This window comes from Ceratotherium simum, chromosome 2 (assembly GCF_057802395.1).
Source record: "Ceratotherium simum simum isolate JZ-2026a chromosome 2, ASM5780239v1, whole genome shotgun sequence".
In the NCBI taxonomy this organism is placed as follows: Eukaryota; Metazoa; Chordata; class Mammalia; order Perissodactyla; family Rhinocerotidae; genus Ceratotherium; species Ceratotherium simum.
This window is the reverse complement of record NC_141901.1, coordinates 12,441,885-12,463,125: the sequence shown is the minus strand read 5'-3', so window position 1 is coordinate 12,463,125 and position 21,241 is coordinate 12,441,885. Positions and strand designations below refer to the sequence as shown.

Genomic DNA, 21,241 nt, shown 5'->3' with positions numbered 1-21,241 from the left:
GCCTTCTCGGGCAGAACAATGCTGGTACTTTGAGGGGTTTTACTGAAGGATCATACCAACTGAGAAGGAAAAATTAATTCAAGTTCTCCTCCGATGCATTTCATCTGAGAGAAACAGAGGAATCTCAGTAGTAATTCTGATTATTCCCTCACATGACAGAGAAAAGACGAATTATTGCACTAAGCAGATTTCTCCATCCACTCCTGTATTCTGAGAAAGAAGAAGTCTCCCCTGCCCCTCTACTGAAGTCCCTGCCTGAGGTTCGCCTCTCAAAACATCCCTATTGGGAGATACCCATCTCTTCCTAGAATGTGACCTATTTGTAAGTTCAGGACTGGACTCTGGTGGCCCCAGTACTGGGTAATTTGCTTTGCTCATTTCTAATTCTGGGCACAGTTTTTACCACGCCTGGCTGTAGCAGTAGAAGTCCCATCCAAGTGCCCCCTGTCCTACTAAAGAGAAACAGATTTATATCACACAGCCAAAAGCACTCCCTTTCAAAAGCCCTGTCTCACCAAGTTTCAGAACCCATGATTTTAATGTAGATTATAAAATATATGGAATACCAAAAGAAGAGTCAAAACAATTACTGGCTAATCAGCAGAGAATGTGCTTCCTAGCACTGCACCAGGGAAGCAGAAACAACAACAAATACATACATATATATACACACACACGCACACACACACACATACAAATTTTTTTCTTTCTAGTTTGCAAACACAATAACCATCTCCACATGGGGCACTTCTTAATGAGGACTGATCGCTGGAGTCCCCAAATGACTGCCCTGCTGACTCCCTCCTACCTACTATTCATCCCTGGGCACCGATTAAACTATTAATTTGGGAGTGACACTTCCCCTGCTAGAGTCATAGGCCAAGACTCGGAAATTGTGAAACGTGTGGAGTTAAGTGAGGGAACAACACAGTCCCGTGAATGAAGTTGAATGGGCATGAGCTTCCATTCGTGTCATTCCTAGAACAGAGCCTACAAGGCAGGAAGAAGGGGTAGCATGACTTCTCTGTGGCTACACATAAGCTATGTGTAAACTGAGGTCTTGAGGATTTGCAAGCCAGCACCTTAAATGAGTCCCAAATTCACAAATAGAACATAAAACACGTCCTGGGCCCCTGTGGGGCTCTCCCGCTCCCCATTGGTTTCCTTTCCCTATAAAGTTTCTGGAGTGCCCAACAGAAGCTTCACATTGTTCCCATCATCTCATAATCCTGGAATTTGTCAGTCCTTGATTGACATCAGATTTGGAATGTTATTCCCTTCTGTTCTTTTGCTCTTCCTAGCACTCCCAAGCCTTGCAACATCAAGGGCTCATTTGCTTATGGAGAAATGAAGGCCCAAAGAAGGGAAGGGACTGTCATAAAGTCATGTGGTAAGACTAGATGAAGCAGCCAAAAGCGAGAGGCAGGGGTCTAGACATTGAGTTTGCTGCCACTCCAATCACCCGACTTCCTCTGCCTCCATAGTTATGGCTACACAGAACCAGACACGGCCTGAGAGTCATTCCAACCAGAATTTATGGTCAAATCCGTCAACAGTGTCTGTCTACTTGGCAGGCTGGCAAAACGACAGAACCCTGGAAATATTGGTTTGTTTTTATTTTCTGTGCTCTCTCCACTAGCTGCCATGAATACAGACCATAAGGATAGGGCCAGCTCTGAGCAAAACTAGGAAGCAGGTGACATTTTAAACTCATCTCTCTTGTCAGCACCACTTTTTCTGCTTCTTATGCTCCCCAAAACTTCCAGATGTCTACATTAGGTTGCATGTCAGCAGGGCCCTGGTGTATTTTTGAATTGGCAAGGTCCATAAGAAAGTACTTCTGGTATAAATAGCTGATAATGACTTAAAACATTTCTACTTCTATTAATTATTTATTTGCTATTTAAAAGAGACCTCTGGAGATTGTCAAGACTTGAAGAGAATAATTCCTAATGGTGAAAGTTCAGACAACATGACAAGGCATTGGGGACTCATTGTTTCTAAGTCATTGCTTTGAAACCAACCTATTCCTTAGAGGTAGACTCCAACCTCAAGTCTTCCTAAGCTGTGTGCACCTGTTCTTAGCTTTTGACCAAAAGCTACCACCCAACTAGTTTTCAGAATGTATCCCACTAAGAACCATCTCAGACAAGATAATATTTTAATAAAGGCTATTTCTAGAATAAACTAGCCATGCTCTAATAAACCCCTAAATGAGACCATGTCCATGACCTTTTCCTTTTTCCCCTATAACCCCATGAGAGCAAACAGTTGAAAAGACTCAAACAGCTCATTATGCCTCCCAAAGCAGACCTGTCATTCACTAGGCCATCCATCATGGGCCAGGAGAATCAGAATCCTCTCCAGTGCATTCTCCTCCTTCTCTCTTATTTTATGGACAAATCATTCTGGGAAAAGGAAGTTGGGCAAGAAACCTAGGGAACAATTGAGCAGCTATAATTCTTTCCTTGCTTAAGAAAACAAAAACAGATTCAACGTTAATTTGCTAAATGGCTTTGGGGAAGAAGATAATGAAATGAATAGAAATGCAATACATATTTCATTTCCATAGTGCCTTTCCCAGCATCAAGAAAGAACACTTCCCATCATCCTGGAGCAGTAAAAGGAAACCCTCTGCTAAAAATAAAAGATGAGAAGCCAAAGAATAAGCGAATGCTTTAACCCAAAGCCCCTAGCAAAGGAAAGGCAGGAGCCCTTCACTTTGTGAGGTTATCAAAAGGGAGGTGATCTGAATGTTCTACATAGGACTGAGCAGGGGAAGGAGAGGCCTGGCAGGCTATAGGGGCCCAACCCAGGCAGAGGAGGAAGGGAATGGGTTGGCATTTCAAATCTGAGCTCCAAATAATTGAAGCAGAATAGGAATTGGTAAAGCAGCAGCAGTGATGGTTCCAGGGAATAATGAAGCATGAAGTCGAATGACGGATAATAGAGATGGAATGATCCTTTTACCAAGACCAGGCTTACAAACTGATTACAGCAGGGATGGAGTGCCAAGGCACTGAGCTGTGCTCTGGCTGCAAGCTCCTGCACTGGGGATTGGAAGCCTTATAATCCAGCCCCAGCTCTACCTGTAATTTACAGTGTAACCAAGAAGAAACATTCTCACACCTGAGTCCCAACATCTCCCAAATGGAAAACACAGCCACTTCCTCCCAGAAATTCTCTGGGGATTATTCAAGTCATAGAAGTGAAGTGCTATGGAAAAGTTGCTTTCCTTTCTACCACACCCCTCCATCCCCCAACCAAAAATCCCATGTCCATAGTGAATTCTCCATGGACAACAGAGGGCGACTCAGAAATCCTCTGTACATGACTTAGTGATGCAGGCTCTATCTCCTCGGTCAGCAGATTCACGTTTTCAAGAATAGCTTTCTAAGGTTAACGACATCTTCTGTGCCACAGCACAGGGGTTCCATTGAAAGGGGGCTCTGAAGAGGTGAGGCAGCTGGGGTGAGTCAGCTTGAGATAGCATTAGCCCTGCATGGTACCAAAGTTCATAAATTGCAAACAGAAAATTATGAGTTATTTGGTGATAGCTAATCACTGATTTTTCTCCCTGGATTATTTATTTTTGTAGCCCCTGCTTCAGAAAACAGAAACTGAAGAACAGAGGCTATGCAGAGACAACAAAGGTGACTTAACTAGTATACATGTACATAAATCTGCAGGTCTCTGTGGGCCCTGAGGCATTCCAAATCAAACCAGATATACATTATTCTTTGATTACTCATTTCTTAAATTACCTGATTTCCTTCTTTATATAAGCATGGTTAACAAAACATTGCAGGTATGTTAATTATGTATATGTGCACTTTTATGTTAAGTATACAAGGGTCAGAGGTGGAACTCCAACTGATTTCCACAGTAACAGCCTAATAGTAAATGTTTTTAATGCAAAAGGTAAATTCTGTTTACGAGTTGTTGCCTCGAACACAGAATCACACAAGAACACAATGTGTGTGTTCATTATTTTTTCTTGACTCAGAATTATGTGTTCATGCTAGTTTGCTTTAAGTAAATAGGAAAATGCAGATTTATGCAGAAAAGAAAAAAGGAAAGAGAGAAGAAGAGAAAATCTGGGGATGATGCTGCTCTTGACAAAAATATTTATTTTTTACTTTAAAAAATAATACTCTTTTGAATGGTATAATCATTTAAAAAGTTAAATCATTTTAAAATTTAGTTATATAATTCAATGCACATTAACCTTTTCCAAAGATTGCCTTGCAGAAGGTGAAATACACATACACACACATTTACACATATATAACCATATTTTACTAGACCTAAATTGCTAAAATGATTAACTCTCAATTATCCAACATTAAGAAAAAAATCAGAAGACAGATCATTTAAACAATAACCACAAATTCTTTAGAGTTTTATAGATTTTTATGATTTTCTAGAAAACAAACTGATACTACTGATTAAATTTCAGTTTAATGAATACTATAATAATTACAGTTGAGCCATGGAGAAGGTGGCTCAGGCTTAGGAATAAGAGAAAATAAACTTGGGAATAAAACATGGATCTGGATCCTTCATAAAATGGATATGGTATGTCTAGATAACGGAGAATTGAGAAGACATTATCTGGTATAAGGCTGTTTAGCCAATCCATCTACCAAGAACTGGAGAATGTCTATGAGAAGATCTTGCTCTTGGACGTACTGCTGTTTCCTCATTCTTTTTTCCTGCATACAAATTCCTCACATGCCGCTTGTGGCCTAACCTGTCTAGTAAGTTGAAACTACATAAATATAGTGTGTGGCTCTATCAGGATATGAGACACATGCAGTTAGATACTTATAACTCCAAGATCTATGCACACATTCAACTAGCCGGGCTAATGTGTTGTGGTGGACGGCTCCCTGCCTCCTAGAATCCACACCCTTGTGTAATTCCCTCAACTTGAGCACGGGTGGGTCACTTCTAACCAACTGAATATGGTAAAGGTGACAATGTCACTTCTGACTATGTTACCTAAGATTGAAAGGTATTCTTGCTGAGAAACACTCTTTCTTGCTGGCTTTGAAGAAACAAGCTGCCATGTGTGAGCTGCCCAATGGGGAAGGCTATGTGGCAAGGAACTGAGCGCAGCTTCTGTGCAACATCCTGCAAGAAACTGAGGCCCTCAGTCTGGCAGCCTTTTGGAACCAAATGCTAACAACCACGTGAACTTGAAAATGGACCTTCTCCACTCAAGCCTTCAGGTGAGAACACAGTCCTGGCTGACACTTCATTATAGCCTTACAGAGGACCCAGTTAAGCCTGGCCTAGAATCCTGACCTCAGAAACTGTAAGAGTATAACTGTGTGTTGGCTTAAGCTGCTAAGTATGTAGTAATACTTTTACATAGCAATAGAAAACTAATACACACATAAACCAGGCTTTCAAAATTGTAGTTCCTCTTTCTGGCTTACCTGCACTTCTAATCTTCAAGAGAGTAGAATATTTTTCTCAGATTTTCTCTCTTCTGAGGAGTAAGATTCTTTTTGTCCGGGCTAGCACCCATAGGAGCTGGGTCCAAACTTCTCTTTTTCTAGTGACCCCAAATCCTCTGGATGCTGCCCATAAAATTCCCCTAATCTAGATAATTCATTTCCTGAACTTGCCCAAAAGTCCCAAGTATCTTTACAACTCCACTCTTTATCACTTACTCCATAAAATATCACCAGATCACCTGCATTATTTGGAGCCCGCATCTATACTTCTTGGTTCCATGGTTTCCTCAAAAAAAATATGCCATTTACATAAACATATCTAAAATATACGGGCTTTTTAATTATTCCAGGGCCAGTTAAACTCTTGTTACCCCAATCCAAATATAGTTTGAGGGAGGGTGGCAGGATTTCTTGGGCAGTAGTAGGCCTGGGCATATTTCTGAAACAGTTTTCCATTCATTTTAATGGAACCTTTCTTTACTAAAAACAAATTTCTTGGATTCTAGTCTTAGTTTTGATCATCTCAAATAAAGTGAATTTGTACACTCTGAATCTTAGTCTCCTCAACTGAAAAATGATTCCTAGCATATTGTGAGGCACTTAATAAATATTTTTTTAATGATAAATAGTCTATCTCTATATACAGACACACATGCACACAGACACACACACACAACACATGCTACATAGAATAATTAGTTTTACAAATCAATTTACACTAAAATTTTCAGAAGCCTTTCTTCTACTTGAAGTAAAATACAGCAATGTATATACAATATGTACACACACACACATACACACACACACACAGAGATCTACTGCATTAGACCTAAATTGTTACATCTATCAACTCTCAATTATCCACAATGATGAAAAGGATCAAAGCATGACTACATATAGCGAGTGAGAAAGAAAGAGTGTGAGAACAAGAGAGGGAAGAAAGAACCCAGGTTTGCACATGAATATTCATTTTAAAAGCTAAATATCCTATTTAATTTTATATTGGAATACTTGGCTTTGATCAACTGTAGTTCAAGGTAAACCTCAGAACCACTATAATTTTATATTTATGAGTATCTATTACTTGTTTTCCATCTCAATCAGGATGTGTATTTATACTGAATAAGCTAATGAAGTATTTATACTTTATGTTTGCCTTGGACTTAAAATAAGTCTCAAACATTAAACAAAGAAAATATGCATTTCCAGTTAGGTCAATCTATTTATAAGTTATATTGAAAAGTGGTCTTAGTATTAAAGCCAGGAACTTAAAATCTTACCTGGAACATAAAAGGCAGAGAGAAAAGGGGTTTCTTCTTGGTTATTTGATAAGACCTTATCTGCCAGTTATCAACTTGTTGCCTCTCAGTTCCAAATCCACCCTTCATTGCCCTGCTTTGTGATACTAGAGATGGACCACGTAAATATTGCTCCTTTGGCACTTAGCACGACGTCACATTTTCCCAGTAGACGTAACTGGAGAGACATTGCAGGAAGAAGAGGATTCTTTTCTTGATTCCTACATGCTTCCTCTCTTTGCTTCCGTAGCACTTGATGTCCAACTGAGCTTCAGTCCAGTGGTGCTCAAACCCTAGTGAGTTTCAGTGACACCCTGCACATCCCCACAAGCTCCACCAGCACCCTAGCTGGCTTCTCAACAAATCTCAAAGGTATCCCAGTGAATGAATTCCCAGAAAGTTTCAGTGGCACCCCAGTGGGTGGCTTCCCATCAAGTTTCATCAGTACCCACTGGGTGATCTCCAGAAAGTTTCAGCAGCACTCCAATGGCAGCTTTCCATTAAGTTCCAATAGCGCCCCAGAAGGCAGCTTCCTAACGAGCTTTGATCAGCACCCCAGTGGGCGAGTTCCTGATTGCCAGCCCCAGCCTATGAAACCTCATACTTCTCTGCCATCCAGTGTGCCACTACCTCACCCTCTCCAAGGACAGCTGAATCACAGCCTCAGGTGGGGAGCCTCTTCCACATTTGTTCCTACCTTAGATACTCTTCTTTCATCCCTAAAAGTAATGGTTGCTTCCTTTATCCACTATTCTTCTGTTCATTAGGGTTCTCTTTATCCCTTAGTAGTTAATCCTCTGTTACTAGTTAATAATTATTTATACTAAACTTTCCCTATTTTAATTACTGACTCCTGACTGGACGCCGACTGACACAGAATGGAACGGGAAATGGTACTCTGAGATAGATTCACTAAGATCAGATTTGGGGATCAGTTCAGTTGTGCCTTTGGGCTTGAGTACAATGCTGAGCTCCTTGTCAACGGGAAATGGGATGCTAGCAATCCACGACATGTAGTGGATCACAGTGAACAAGCTATCACCTCTGGCTGATTAGGATGAAGAGCCAACTGGAAACAATACCTTGTGAACCCAGTGGCTGCTGTATTTGACCATGGGTGACCACTTCTGAGCATGTTACAGCAGCAAAAGAGAAGAAAGCACACCAAAACCAGGAAGAGAAGCCCCTTCCTCCTGCAAAGTCTCTCCAGAACCCTCTACTGACAAAACTTAACATTGTGCCAGCCAGCAAAGGATAAATATTAATAAAATCTGTTCTAGAATTACAAATTAGGGTAATGACAGTGGATTTGGAGCTGAGAAGCAACAAAGTGACTGATAATTGGCACATCTTGTAAAAGGAGGATGGTAAAAATAAAGATGGGTAATGCTGTGTAAACCACCTCGGGCTGTGCTCCTGCTTGGGGTTAGAATGTGCTACAAACTCCGCATGTATCATTCTCACTTAATCTCACAAGAATACTATGAGGCAATTTCTCTCCACTTCCCACTTCAATATCAACAACACAGAAAAATATGAAAACTCTTATCAACACCAAAACCAAGACTGACAGCCAAAATCTGTGAGGATCTCCTCCTGATTTCAAAATGTATTCGAGTTGAATTGAGAAACATCATTGGAAGCCAAAGCATGCATTTTTTTTTGTTTTCTGAAAAAAAGCAAATGAGGAATAGAGCCATACTAAAAGAAGAGAGGAAAGAAACAGGTCATTCTGTCCTCACTCTCTGGCCCATGTAAAGACCAGAAAACTGGGCACTGCTTTTCAGGGGTCACAGATCTGCTCTCCACCCATCAGTGCTCATCAGTGCCCCCTCTCTTCACTCACTTCAAGACTTCAGGTCAGAAAATATAGGGTCTTGGTGGAGTGGGGTGGGAGTGCGTGGGGAGGGAGGAAGAACCATTGGCAAAGGCCATTCAATCCCAGGAGATAAATGCCACAAAGGTAAACATGCTACAGATTCCTAAAGAATACCAAAGGCTTGAGGACCAAGAGATAAGTTTTCAGAATAAAAGCTTGGTGTAGTTTTACACAGTGAAATCCTACTGTCTTTGTAAACAGTGTAGTGAAGTAATGTGCCCTGGGCTTATTGGCAGTGAAGACAGAGAAAGGTTAAAAATGAAAGAAAGGCAAATATTTATCACACAAATACAAACAAAAAGAAAGCAGGGATGGAAATTTTAATTCCAGATGAAGTAGAATACAAAGCCAAAAGCATTTAAAGGGGCAAAAAGCTTGGCAAGAGAACCTTAATAAAGAGATCTTAATAAAGATAAAACAGTCACAAACAGTTATACACCTAACTACGTAACATCAAATTATAAAAAGCCAGAACAGTTTGAAATACAAGGGAAAACTGAAAGAATCACAATTGTTTGGAAGGCTACACTGCATTCTCAACCTTTTATAGCACAAGTAGATAAAAAAATCAATAGAATGGAAAGTGCAAGTGCTGAAAACAGATGAGTAGTCAGAAGGTTCAACCATCGTCATCAGCCCATGCCCTGGAAAAGGAGATGCTGTTCTTCATCTTCAGAAGATTCTACACTGTGGGATCCAATGGATATACCATCAGGTAGGGTCAAAGAAGTAACAATAAATTTTTCTATTGTGTTCATGTGACTGGAAAAACAAAATTCTGTTGTAGGAGAAACCACATGCCTATCAGCAATTCTTGCCTATCAGTAAATTCTTCTAGGCTTGACCTTATGAATTTCCAAAGTAGATAATAAGAGACCTGATTATCTGCAAGCTAATCCACTCAATTACGCAAATTAACCTATTAGTGCCTGATTTCTCTCTCTTGGACACACTCCAAATCCCACTGCATTAATCAAAAAGATGGCTCTCACTTCCCAAAGCCATCAACACAATCCTGGGATGGTTGGGGATCTGCCTGATACTCTAACTCATGGAATGCTCTGAGTGGGTTATGCAGGACATGTCCCAAAAATGGCTAGAGCTGGAAACAGCTGGAGAGTAAGAATGAACTGACCTCTTATTGAGCACTGGTGGCTGAAACTAGGAAAACTAAACTTGGTTTTCAAGACTAAAGCGTTCATTATCAGAAGACTAAGCCCAACTGGTCATAAACTGGGTAGCTATCGCAACAGAATGCGAAACAAGATGATGAGAGAGATCAAAGTCAAAGGGTCCAACGTAAGGATCATGAACATCACTGGAGAGCTAGACTTAGGTTTATCAGCTTTCAGCTGAGATTCTGTGGGCCAGTCAGGCTGGTTTAAAGATGCAGTGCTGTAGGAGGGATAGGACATCGGTCATTAATAGTTAAATACAAAATAGATAACATATCTTCTACTGCCAGACATCTGTCAGCTCTTCCTTGCCAGTTTAAGTATTAATGGAACTCAGGTAAGGGGTAAGAAGGAGGTAGCCAGGAATCCCTCTCACTATGCCCAGAATTTGAGGGTTTCATATTATGGTCTACTCTACATATACAACTGTGATTGATACACAGATGCAAAAAGATTTCCATCCTTTGAGAGTAAATAGGGATTCCAATTTTAAACCTGTTCACAAAGAAAATACATGGGATCTATTATGTTCCCTGTTTATCAAAATTTACTACATTGCACTGATTTACTGTGCGAGAGGGAAACGCCAATTTGCATGGCTTCTGTCAGTCACATGTGGTTTGGAAATGCTTATGCATTCCAGATACATTCTGTGTAAACTGGAGAATCATATCCTATTTCTACTGGTTTGCATGCATGCATTTAAAACTTGTTTTTCTCACAGTGCCAAATGAAAATAAGGCAAGAACTAGCAGCAGTGATCACAATTAATCAACTTCTTTCTCAAAACTTCACAGCTGTGATGGCAAGGGGAATCCTTGTCCCTCAGGGCTAGAGAGGCTGTGATTTCTATTTTTTGGTTTGCTTGTTCAGTTCTGTTCCATGGAACACTTAGAGATAAAGTCTATAACTGTCATTCAACACACAGTTTCTGACACCTACTACGTGCCAGATCCTCTGCTAGGTACTGAGAGATACCGAGCAAAATTCCCACTGTGGGGAGCTCAGAGTTCAGTGGGAAAGAACAAGTAAATAAATAGTTACCACCCAATGTGATAGATGCTTTTGTAGAGTGTGGGTTGTGTACAATGTCTTATGGAAACAGGGAGGAAGTTTACCAAAACTTCACAGAAGAAGGTGAATCCTGATGGTGTAGTATGAATTGAAGTGAGGAAGGACTGGAAGGCATTCAAGAACGTAGGAATATTATGTGCAAAGATGTGAAGCTCATCAAGAACATGTTTCAGGGACCTGAAAGAAATTCTGTATGGCTTGAGGCCAGAGGTAGAGCCAGTAGAGAAAATAATTTGAAAACACATGAGAAAGAGGCAACAATCTTAGTAAAAAATGTTATTTTAATAGTCTACATTCTTATGTTACTATTTGAAGATGTTTGCTCACTAAGAAAACTTAAAAGTTGCAGATGAACTAGCTCACGTTACATTGTCCGTTATCCAGACTCTATCCCTTACTGTTTCTCCCTTCCTAGATGTTAGAAAATACCTGGCACATAGTTAGTGCTCAGTTAACATAAACTACTATTACTGCATATGGCAGATGGCCTCTAAGATGGTCCCAAATGATTCATGCCCTGATGCAAACCTATCCCCTTAAGTATGGGCTAGACTTATTGACTCATTTCCAGTGAATGGAATATGCCAGAGGTAATGGTTAACACTTCCAACATTATGTTATTAAAAGGCTGTGGCTTCCCTTTTGGGCAATCTCTCATATACTCACCCTCTCTGGCTCTCTTTCTCTCTTGGATCGTTAGCCGCCATGTCATAAGGACACTCAGGCAGCTTATGAAGAAGCCCAGGTGGCAAGGAACGGAGCCATGCCTATGTGAGCATGCCCACTGCCAGCACCTATGTGAGTGAGCTTGGACGCAGATCTTCTGAGGCCTGCCAATAGCCACATAAGTGAGCTTGGAAGTGAATTCTCCAGCTCCACTCAAGCTTTGAGGTAACTGCAGCTTCGGCCAACAGTTTGACGGCAAGCTCATAAGAGACTATAAGCTAGAGGCACCCATGCATCTGTACGCAGCTGAGTTGCATACAGATTCTTCACCCACAGAAACTGTGATAAGCCACAAAATTTTCGTATAATTTGCTAGACGCCTATACTAATACTGTCTACTCCTACTCCCTAATCAAGGCCAGGCTTCTGATACACCTAGGCTGGGCATGGTGGAATCGGAGTTCCTCCTTGGTGATGGAGCATTGCCTGGAACCCCAACTTTTGTGACTAGGATCCCAATCGCCTGACATCTCACTCCTTGAGGGAACAAACCCTGTTGTTACCTATGGTCTCTCTCAATGGATTAGACCATTCACAGAATGAGTCCAGCCCAACGGCAGCACAGACTATTATGTTTGGCATGCTTCCTCCCCCATTGGGGCCAACCTTGGGCACATCAACACTATGAAGTACAGTCCCTCTACTAGCTACAGCTGAGAGTCCAGGAAACCTCTACGTAGATGATGACAATCACAGATGTCCCCAGAAAGACACATGTAGCTAATGTATTCCTGATTTCCATATGTAACTCTAATTGATTATATAACATGCCTTAGAAACTAATTGTCCAACTTTCTTTATACACTGTCCAGGTGGGAACAAGTGGAAAAATATACATTGCTTAGGGAACATTGAGTTTTTGGCAGAGAATTTTTGGAAGTTTACATAACAATGTTGATTTGAAAGCAGTGGTTTTATATGTAAAAACATTTTAAGACCTTGTAAAGAGGTTAAATATTTACATTAAAAATTATGCTCAGCTAAGGAAAGAAGAGCAAAATATAAAACCCAAGTGTGCCTTCTACAAATTGTTCTTTGCTTGTTTCTTGTGTCTTTTTAGTAGTTCTTAGACTCGTTTTCTTAGTTATTAATTAAGCACCCCCTGTATATACAGTGCTATGGAAATGATAGCAGTACATCACAGCCATCAGAAAGAGAAAGACAAAAAGGAAGAAAGGGGACTTTGTACCTCTGTCCCTGATGATCTGGCCCCTCATGCTCTGGGATGCAGTTATTGGGAGCTGAAGGACTTATGTGGGAGGATGTCCTTAGAGCCACCGCTGAGATGCCCACCAATGAGGATGAGAAATTCAGCAGCACTGAGGTGGTACGGTGGAACAGGACATTTGGGTGATGGGTCACATTAATAACCAGAGGGTTATGTTGGCATGACAGTTCATAGGTTCCTGAAGAGAAATAAGGAGACGAATAATATTTTAAGCCATTCACGTAGTACTGTATTTCCATATCTAGTATTCATTTTATCTTCTCAACAGCCATGTGATGTAGGAAGGTCCCAAATATCAGAGACAGACATTAAGCTGACTCCTCAGATTGTCCTCTAGTGGCCCTAAAGGGATAATTGTCAGACTCACCAAGGGAGTGGTTGTTTCCACTGACATCAGTCAGGAGGAGGGTCACTTTTGGCCGCTGATGTTCCCCAGGTACCAGGCCATCAGATGTCAAGAAAAGGAAAACTGCCGTGGCCACTCCTGGTCTACTGAAACACACCTAGGCATAAGCACACACATGTATGAGCTGTTATTTCCACTGGGCTCTCAAGGCACGTGTCACACTACTTTTATATTTCTCAGATAGCTCACCATTCATAAAGTAAGAGCTTCCTTCTCTTTTACAAATGAGAAAAATAAGGAATAGGCACAGAAAGATATCCAAGGTCACACCAGAAGTCAAAATTAGATTGAAAGAAAATAAGTTTCTGCTATTGAGCTTCCCATCGTTTTCTGAACTTCCTACCTCAACTTTTTTATTTGAACCCGTCTTTCTTTAAATTTCTCGAAAAGATCACTCAAAGAGACCAGTGCTGGAGAAAATAAACCACTGCAGAGCCAGCCAGTATCTCCGTATCTCCAAAATGAGAGAAGTGGACTCGAGATGATCACCAAGCTACTATTTTGTTCTGAGCTGTTCTAAGCCCTGAACTGGCAGAGCTAATTATCCCTCCCCATCTCTCTGTCTTCCCCCTAACATTTTTATCAGAACCTCCCACTTAGCATGTCCACTCTGACACGGGCGAGAGGCTATTGCAGAGTCTGTTGCTTCTGAGATAAGAAGCTGCCAAACTGTTTATTCTTATGCACTTCTCCTGGAGCCCAGAGCATATATACCCTGTCCGTGGCTGGAAAATGAGCCAACACTGAGGCACAGGAAAATTCAGTTATTTATAAGGAATATTCCTAGATGTTTAGGCTGATTCACAATAAAACAATCTTTCAAAGTAAACTATGGAAGTTTTGTCCCTGGAAATCCTTTAATATAAAAGAAAACATCTTAGAGAAGAGCTTATTTTCCACACTGATATTATCTGATACAGTAATTCTGGTTTTGTTTTATTTCTTCTAGCTCAACATTACTCTTAATTTCTGTAGAGAATAAATCTCAGCCTCCCTGCTGTGACATGGGTGTTACATTATTAGAATCTGGTGCTGGACCTTACCAAGTTCTGTGTGCGCTTCTCTAGCTTTTTATCAGGTTCTGAGGGTAATGGAGCCCTAGGAAACCGTCCTCTATAAAAGCAGGGACAATAACTAACAGCAAGGACCTCCCCTAAAAACGGGGAGCAGGAAAGTAAAACGTGTTTTCCATTTCATGAGAATTCTTTCTTGTCCACGGACCGATTTTTCCTGAGTCTTGGCGGTGTGTTTACAGAGTGTCCATTTGCACTGCGGGCTTAATTAGGGTGATTTTATGATTTCCTGTGGTCAGTGCAGCACAACTCTCCCTTCTTCCTCTCCTCCTTTGAGGGAAAGAACAGCCACACTTCTTTTTACAGTGTCTTTTTTTTTCGCCTTTTCATTTCCCCTCTTTGAAGACATAAATATTCCTTCATAACTTAAGAAACATCCAGACCCATAGGTTATGGCCTGTGATACGAGGTCCTTTGTCCCTGGCTGGATGAGGGCTAGACATGAAACAAGCCATAAGGTAAGCAAGAGCCTAATGCAAAGCCCTCGACTCCAGCAGCAAAGACATCAAAGTCCCCTGGGAACTCCCACAACCTCTTCCCTTCCATACACCACAAAAGAGACCTGAGTACTGGAAGAAAGTTCTAGGTTGTTTCCTGAGCCAGGAACAGACAGAGTCCAAACAAGCACCTGGTGGCTTTATCCCAACAGGCCTCAGACTTGAAGAGTGGGGTGGCTTCAATGAGGAACAGGAGGGCTCAGTCTGCCCACCTTCTGCTGGGTCCAAAAATAGACACCGCCCACCTGAAACTAATTAGTAGGGGTAGGTCTTAAGGCATGGATATCTCTGTCCTGAGGGCCTGTGCCCAAAACTTCCAGCTCGTTTTACATTTCCTAGCAATGTGCCTCCTTGCTCTAAGGGTCTTTGAATACCCAATCTCTTTGAACCTTAAAGTTTGCTCCTGGTGTCAATTTCTCTGTGCCTTGATTTGTGGGAAGCAGCTATGACAGGATTTCCAGGCCGTGACTTAAGTAGGAAAACCACAGATGAGACTTGTGTATCCACAAGGATACACAGGCAGAGGAATGTTGGGATACACAAAGCAAAGAGAGACAAGGGTTTGATTAAGGCACAGGATGCCAAGTTTTGGGCACTTCCTCTCACAGTGACACAGGAGAGGTAACCAAACTTCATTCTCATCTGAATATCAAATATGCCCCACAACAGCAATCAGACACAAGGAAAGTATAAACTCTCTCATATAACTATTGGAGCCTCAAAGCAGAGACTAGTGTGAATCTGCACATACAGGCATAATTGAACTGAACTGGGGTGCAAGGAACCGAGTAAGTTCACTATTCTGGAGAGAGTGTTGGCCAAACAGAAGCCTGGGTTTGATTCTCAGCTCCATCTTTACTAGCTGGGTAAATCTGAGCAATCCATCTCTCCTTTCCCAGCCTCGGGTTCCTCTTTCCCACATCTCAGAAACAGACATACGCCCTATTTCACGTGGCTACTATGAGGATTAAATGAAATCATGTGAAAGCACATACAACAGTGCTTATCGAGTAAGAACTCAATGTTCAATAATTCTTACTCTCAAAAGGAAATATTTTTATTCTCTTTGCATTTCAGGAAGACAAGGGTAAAAACAAAATTTTTAAATTAAACATACACCCATATATTTTTGATACATAAAGAATTATGCTTTTCTGAAATTTATAGACTAAAAAATTTCATATATGCTATTTTAAATTGGCACTTGTAGAAATGTGAATTGGTACTCCAGGTTTACTTCCATAGGAACTGTTAATATTTGAGGCTCTTGGTATAGAATGTATCTCTATAATTGGAATCTATGACAAATATATTTTATAGATATATAACTTTTAATAGACTTTTCAGAAAATTCAGTTCAATGTGTATTCATTAAAAACCTACTTTTGCTGTACATATAGACAAAGAAACTTCTAGAACTGGCAGTATAATTAGAATACTAAAAATGTATTCCTTATTCAAACAAAGATGATATTTTTAAAGGTGCTCTTTCCACAGCCAAATCACAGCTATTTTCATATATATAATAATCCAGACTATTTTTACTTTATATGAAATAAATGATGAATTTTATGTTCCTAGATGTGAAAGACAGGTAGTGGCTAGAGCAGTAAGTTTGGCAATACGAAGCTCTACTTACTCTACCCCCATGCCACCTTTGCCACTCCTAGTGTGACCATCCTCTAATCACCATACCAAATGTATTATGTGAACAGCTGCCCCCTTCAGGACAAAGAGCACCAGATGCATCTGCTGGGGGACTACTCAGATCTGAAATGAGCACCAGGCACGCCCCAAGAGAAAAATACAAGATGCTAAGAAGTCAAGGGGATTGTTAGCTTTATCTGTAATGTTTTACTATTTGTTTTAACAAGGAGATTGCATTCATATATTACATAGGCAATATAAAATTAATTTGAACATGGCTCTTATGAAAAACTATAGCTAGATATCAGAAAACAGGAAAGATTTTTTAGAAAAGCAAGTGATTCTCAGGACTCAGGAAGAGAGATCCAAGATAGAAGGATTGCCAGTGAAATCAGATCAGTGAATCCATCGCAAAATACTCTGATACAGAGAAAATATACATTGGATAGATGGATAGATAGATAGATAGATAGATAGATAGATAGATAGATAGATAGATAGAGGGAGAGAGACAGACAGATAGATACTGACTGATAGATACTGACTGGCAGATGGAGTGGAAAACCAGTCCCATATTCTTCAGTTGCTTTTTCATCCAAAGCCTGCACACTAACTCCCAGATGTAACTTCTGGTCACTGGTGAGCGGTAAGACTGAAAGAATGTTTCCCTGATGCAAAACTGTTCGGGCTTAAGAAATCCCTCTTCAATCTGCCTGCTGGGTACAGACACACTTAATATACTCTCAAGCCAAGCATTTCGACTTCCAGGTTATCCTCTGTGGTGGTCACTGGATAGCAGACCCTGAAACTATACCACAAACTTGAAAAGAATCTTCTCTGAGGTTTTAAAATGTTTTTGGCTAGTTACTGCATTATTTTTTCTGTGCCTTTCCATTTTCACTCATCTCTGGCACTTCCTGATTCCAGAGAGAAAGAAAAGTCCCTTGAAGAAGAAAAAGTGGGCAGATACTACATTCTGTTTGCATAGCACTTTACAGTTTGCCAAGCATGATTACATGCTTTGCTGGAGCATCCATCAAGCTCATTGGGTTTTTATTGCTATTTGAGATTTTTGTACTATAATATCCCCATCATACACTATATTACAGCAGTAGAAAGTAGGATTCTGAGAGCTTAAGTTACTTCCTTTAGTTAAATGCTAGGGAGGTAGGAATTTGGGTTTTCCAACTTTAAGTTCTGTATTCTTTTGACTGTCCAATGGTTCTTAATTTGGGGCGAGCGGGAAATTATAGATTCCTTAAAAAATTTGTTGACACTTATGTCCTCTCTCCCCTCAAAAATGAAGTCACATAAACACTTAGGCACAAAAGCTTCAAACAATTTCAAGGAGCTGAAAGAACCCTTTAAAAGCCATTCGTAGTCCAATTAGCATCAACAGAAATCAGATTAAAACATCTGCACTATTAGTTGAAATATAAGCCTATTTTGTAGGTAAAAAATTATCAAATATTGGCAATTTAATATGGCTTGCCCTAATCATATTGCTGTCTATGTAGACTTCAGGAATTTGACGAGGGAGATTAACTCTCAAAGTTTCAGGGGATCTTACCTGAACTCCAAATCTAACAGATAAAGGGAGGGTGTGAGGCAACTAGCCTCTTGCCACTGAGCTATCTTGGTGGTCTCCACACTTGAAATGTAGTCAAAATGGAGACGGAGGTTTGAATCTGGTTTGAACCCTTCCGGTGTCAGAGCCCCTGCCTCTCTTGGTCTTGGTCAAAACCCAGCTGATTTCCTGTATTTTTCCTTCATAATACAAAGTAAGGCTATAAACACCATGAGCTTATGTGGTTCTTTTTTTAGAAGAGTAAGGTCAACTTCTCATTTTGTGAAATGAAGAGGGAACCACCATTTTGACCCCCACCATCCACGGAGAGACATTTGAAAATGTATGATTTGGCAAGTCAGTGGAAGAGCTTGGATCGGAATCAGCTCACTGGCTCAACTCCTTCTAAGAGCATTTCCTCTGTGATTTTAGACACCAAGGCTAAATGTGCAGAGACTTTGTGTTAGAAGAGCCTGTGGGACTCAGAAGGGGCTCAGAAGGGAGCAAAACTAAATCTGTAGTGCATACTGTGGTGTGCCGCCCAGATCCTCTCCTTCCTGACTGAGCACTCAGCTCACAGCAAAGTTTCTTTCTGGAAATTGCCCTCAGAGGAAGAAAACCTCCACAAGGTCATGCCACTTCCCTGGAGTGGGGGCAGAGGGAGGAAACCCATGTCCAATGACCTTTTGATAGGAGTGAGTGGTCTACAAGGTGGGACATTACAAGACGGCCCTCGCAGGGCCATCCCAGCTCCCTGTGGGATGCTGACACCTTCCTGCAGCTGTTTCACAGTTCCATTCCTCCCTCTGTCCAATCCTCGTTCTTTCTCTCCCCCCCAGGTACTGGTCCCAAGGAAAGTTCTCAACAAACTTTCTACATGCGAATCTTCATCTCAGAGTCTGAGTCCTGTGGAAACTCCACTTAAGACAAAGTCTAAAAGTGAGAAAATGTGTCATGTAATATAGATGAAGAAGGTTCTCTTGGGAACAAGAATGCATAAGTGAGGAGACGAAGGAGTGCACTGCAGAGCCAGGCAAACTTCCCTCCTGGTTGAAAAAAATTACTATCCCAATTACTCATGAAACTTAGAGTCTGCTAGGTTGTCATGTCTAGAGCCTGCAAAAGCTTCCATGTAAAATCAACAAACAGTTAGATTAGTAGCAATCAGATAGGAAAGTGGAAAATGAGTGCTTTACCCTCTGCAGATAAACTGGGAGATGAAATTCCTCCTTAAATGCACTAGGATAGTTTCCATGGAAATGAAAATCATAGTCATCTTTGCTTTTGCAGGATTCCCAGGAATGCAGATATCCACATAGGTTAATTTTCGAAATGGAAGAATGTCTTTTGAAGCACAAGAACTTTTCAGAAATTTCAATCATGTGTATTGAAATAATTCCAAAATATATTAGAAATGTTTCTGCCCTCTTAAACAGAGAATCCTGTACTCAACTGAATTTTCACTTGATGAATTGGAGGCATCATTTTGAGCATCAATTGCTGAGATAACAATCGTTTAGAGCAGTGCCCCTCAAACTTTAATGTGCATACAAATCACCTGAGGATCTTGTTAAAACGCAGATTCTGATTTAGCAGAGCTGAGATTCTGCATTTCTGCCTGGCTCTCAGGTATGCTGATGCTTTTGGATGCCAACTACATTTTGAGTAGCAAGGCTCTAAAGGTATCAATAGATATAACTGTCTTTGCCTTATCATTTGATAGCCTAAGACTGCAATGTTTTTACTAATCATATTTGTCTATTATCTCATCCTTTTATTTATTTATATTTTTTGTGAGGAAGATCAGCCCTGAGCTAACATCCATGCTAATCCTCCTCTTTTTGCTGAGGAAGACTGGCTCTGAGCTAACATCTATTGCCAATCCTACTCCTTTTTTTTTCCCCCAAGCCCCAGTAGATAGTTGTATGTTGTAGTTGCACATCCTTCTAGTTGCTGTATGTGGGATGCGGCCTCAGCATGGCCGGAGAAGCGGTGCGTCGGTGCGCGCCCGGGATCCGAACCCGGGCCGCCAGTAGCGGAGCGCACGCACTTAACCACTAAGCCACGGGGCCGGCCCCTCATCATTTTTCAAATTCACCATCGAGCTTAAAATAAAATGCAGAGCTTGAAGGAAGCATCTAATCCAAACACCTCATTTTATGTTTTTATTTTTTCCCCCAAAGCCCCAGTAGATAGCTGTTAAGTCATAGTTGCACATCCTTCTAGTTGCTGTATGTAGGACGCGGCTTCAGCATGGCCAGAGAAGCGGTGCGTCGGAGCGCGCCCAGGATCCCAACCCGGGCTGCCAGCAGCGGAGCGCGTGCACTTAACCGCTAAGCCATGGGGCCGGCCCCTCATCCTTTTTCAAATTCACCATCGAGCTTAAAATAAAATGCAGAGCTTGAAGGAAGCATCTAATCCAAACACCTCATTTTAAAGCTAAGAAAACTGGGGCTGGCCCAGTGGCATAGTGGTTAAGTTTGCATGCTCCGCTTCGGAGGCCCAGGATTCGCAGGTTCAGATCCCAGATGCAGACATACGCACCACGCATCAAGCCCCGTTGCGGCAGCATCCCATATATAGTAGAGGAAGATGGGCACGGATGTTAGCCCAGGGCCAGTCTTCCTCAGCAAAAAGAGGAGGAGGATCGGCAGCAGATGTTAGCTCAGGGCTAATCTTCCTCACCAAAAAAAAGCTAGGAGAACTGACTCCCAAGAAGGATATATGATTTATATGTGGTCACTTGACTGGTTAATGGCAGAAACAGGGCTTACAATACCATTCTTCTGAGTACATGCTTTCTCCTAGTTTCTAAACCCCCTACTAATTTGTTGCCCCTTTTCTATAGCAGACTGAAAATTCAGATGACCAATATTGTTAGAATGTAAAGAGGCACTAACAAAGAATCTTGTCAACTTGCCTATAAACAGTCAAAGAATCCAAAGTAGTTATTGGACTTGGTGCCTTCCACTCATGAGCTTTTTCTTTTTTGCTAAATTATGAAATCTGGACAGTTTTCTGGATGGTTGAAGTCCTCTCTGAAAAGAGGATTAGCATCTGACTGATTAAATAAAAAAAAAAGAATTAGAAAGGTTGCCAGATTGAGCAAAAACAAACAGGATGCCCACTTAAATTTGAATATCAGAGAAACAACAAATAATTTTTCTTAGTATAAGTATGCCTCGAATATAGCTTAGGACCTACTT

General features: G+C 41.0%; 1 protein-coding gene across 1 annotated transcript in view; it reads right to left on the bottom strand.

The window, feature by feature from the left end:
• Positions 1-21,241, bottom strand: part of PAPPA2 (pappalysin 2) — a 278,580-nt gene that overhangs the window by 91,428 nt on the left and 165,911 nt on the right. Inside the window, exons 12-13 of the mRNA XM_087438266.1 lie at positions 13,213-13,348; positions 12,807-13,023 (exon numbers count right to left, since the gene is read on the bottom strand). Coding sequence (XP_087294392.1) covers positions 12,807-13,023; positions 13,213-13,348 — 353 coding nt within the window. The remainder of the gene's footprint in view (positions 1-12,806; positions 13,024-13,212; positions 13,349-21,241) is intronic.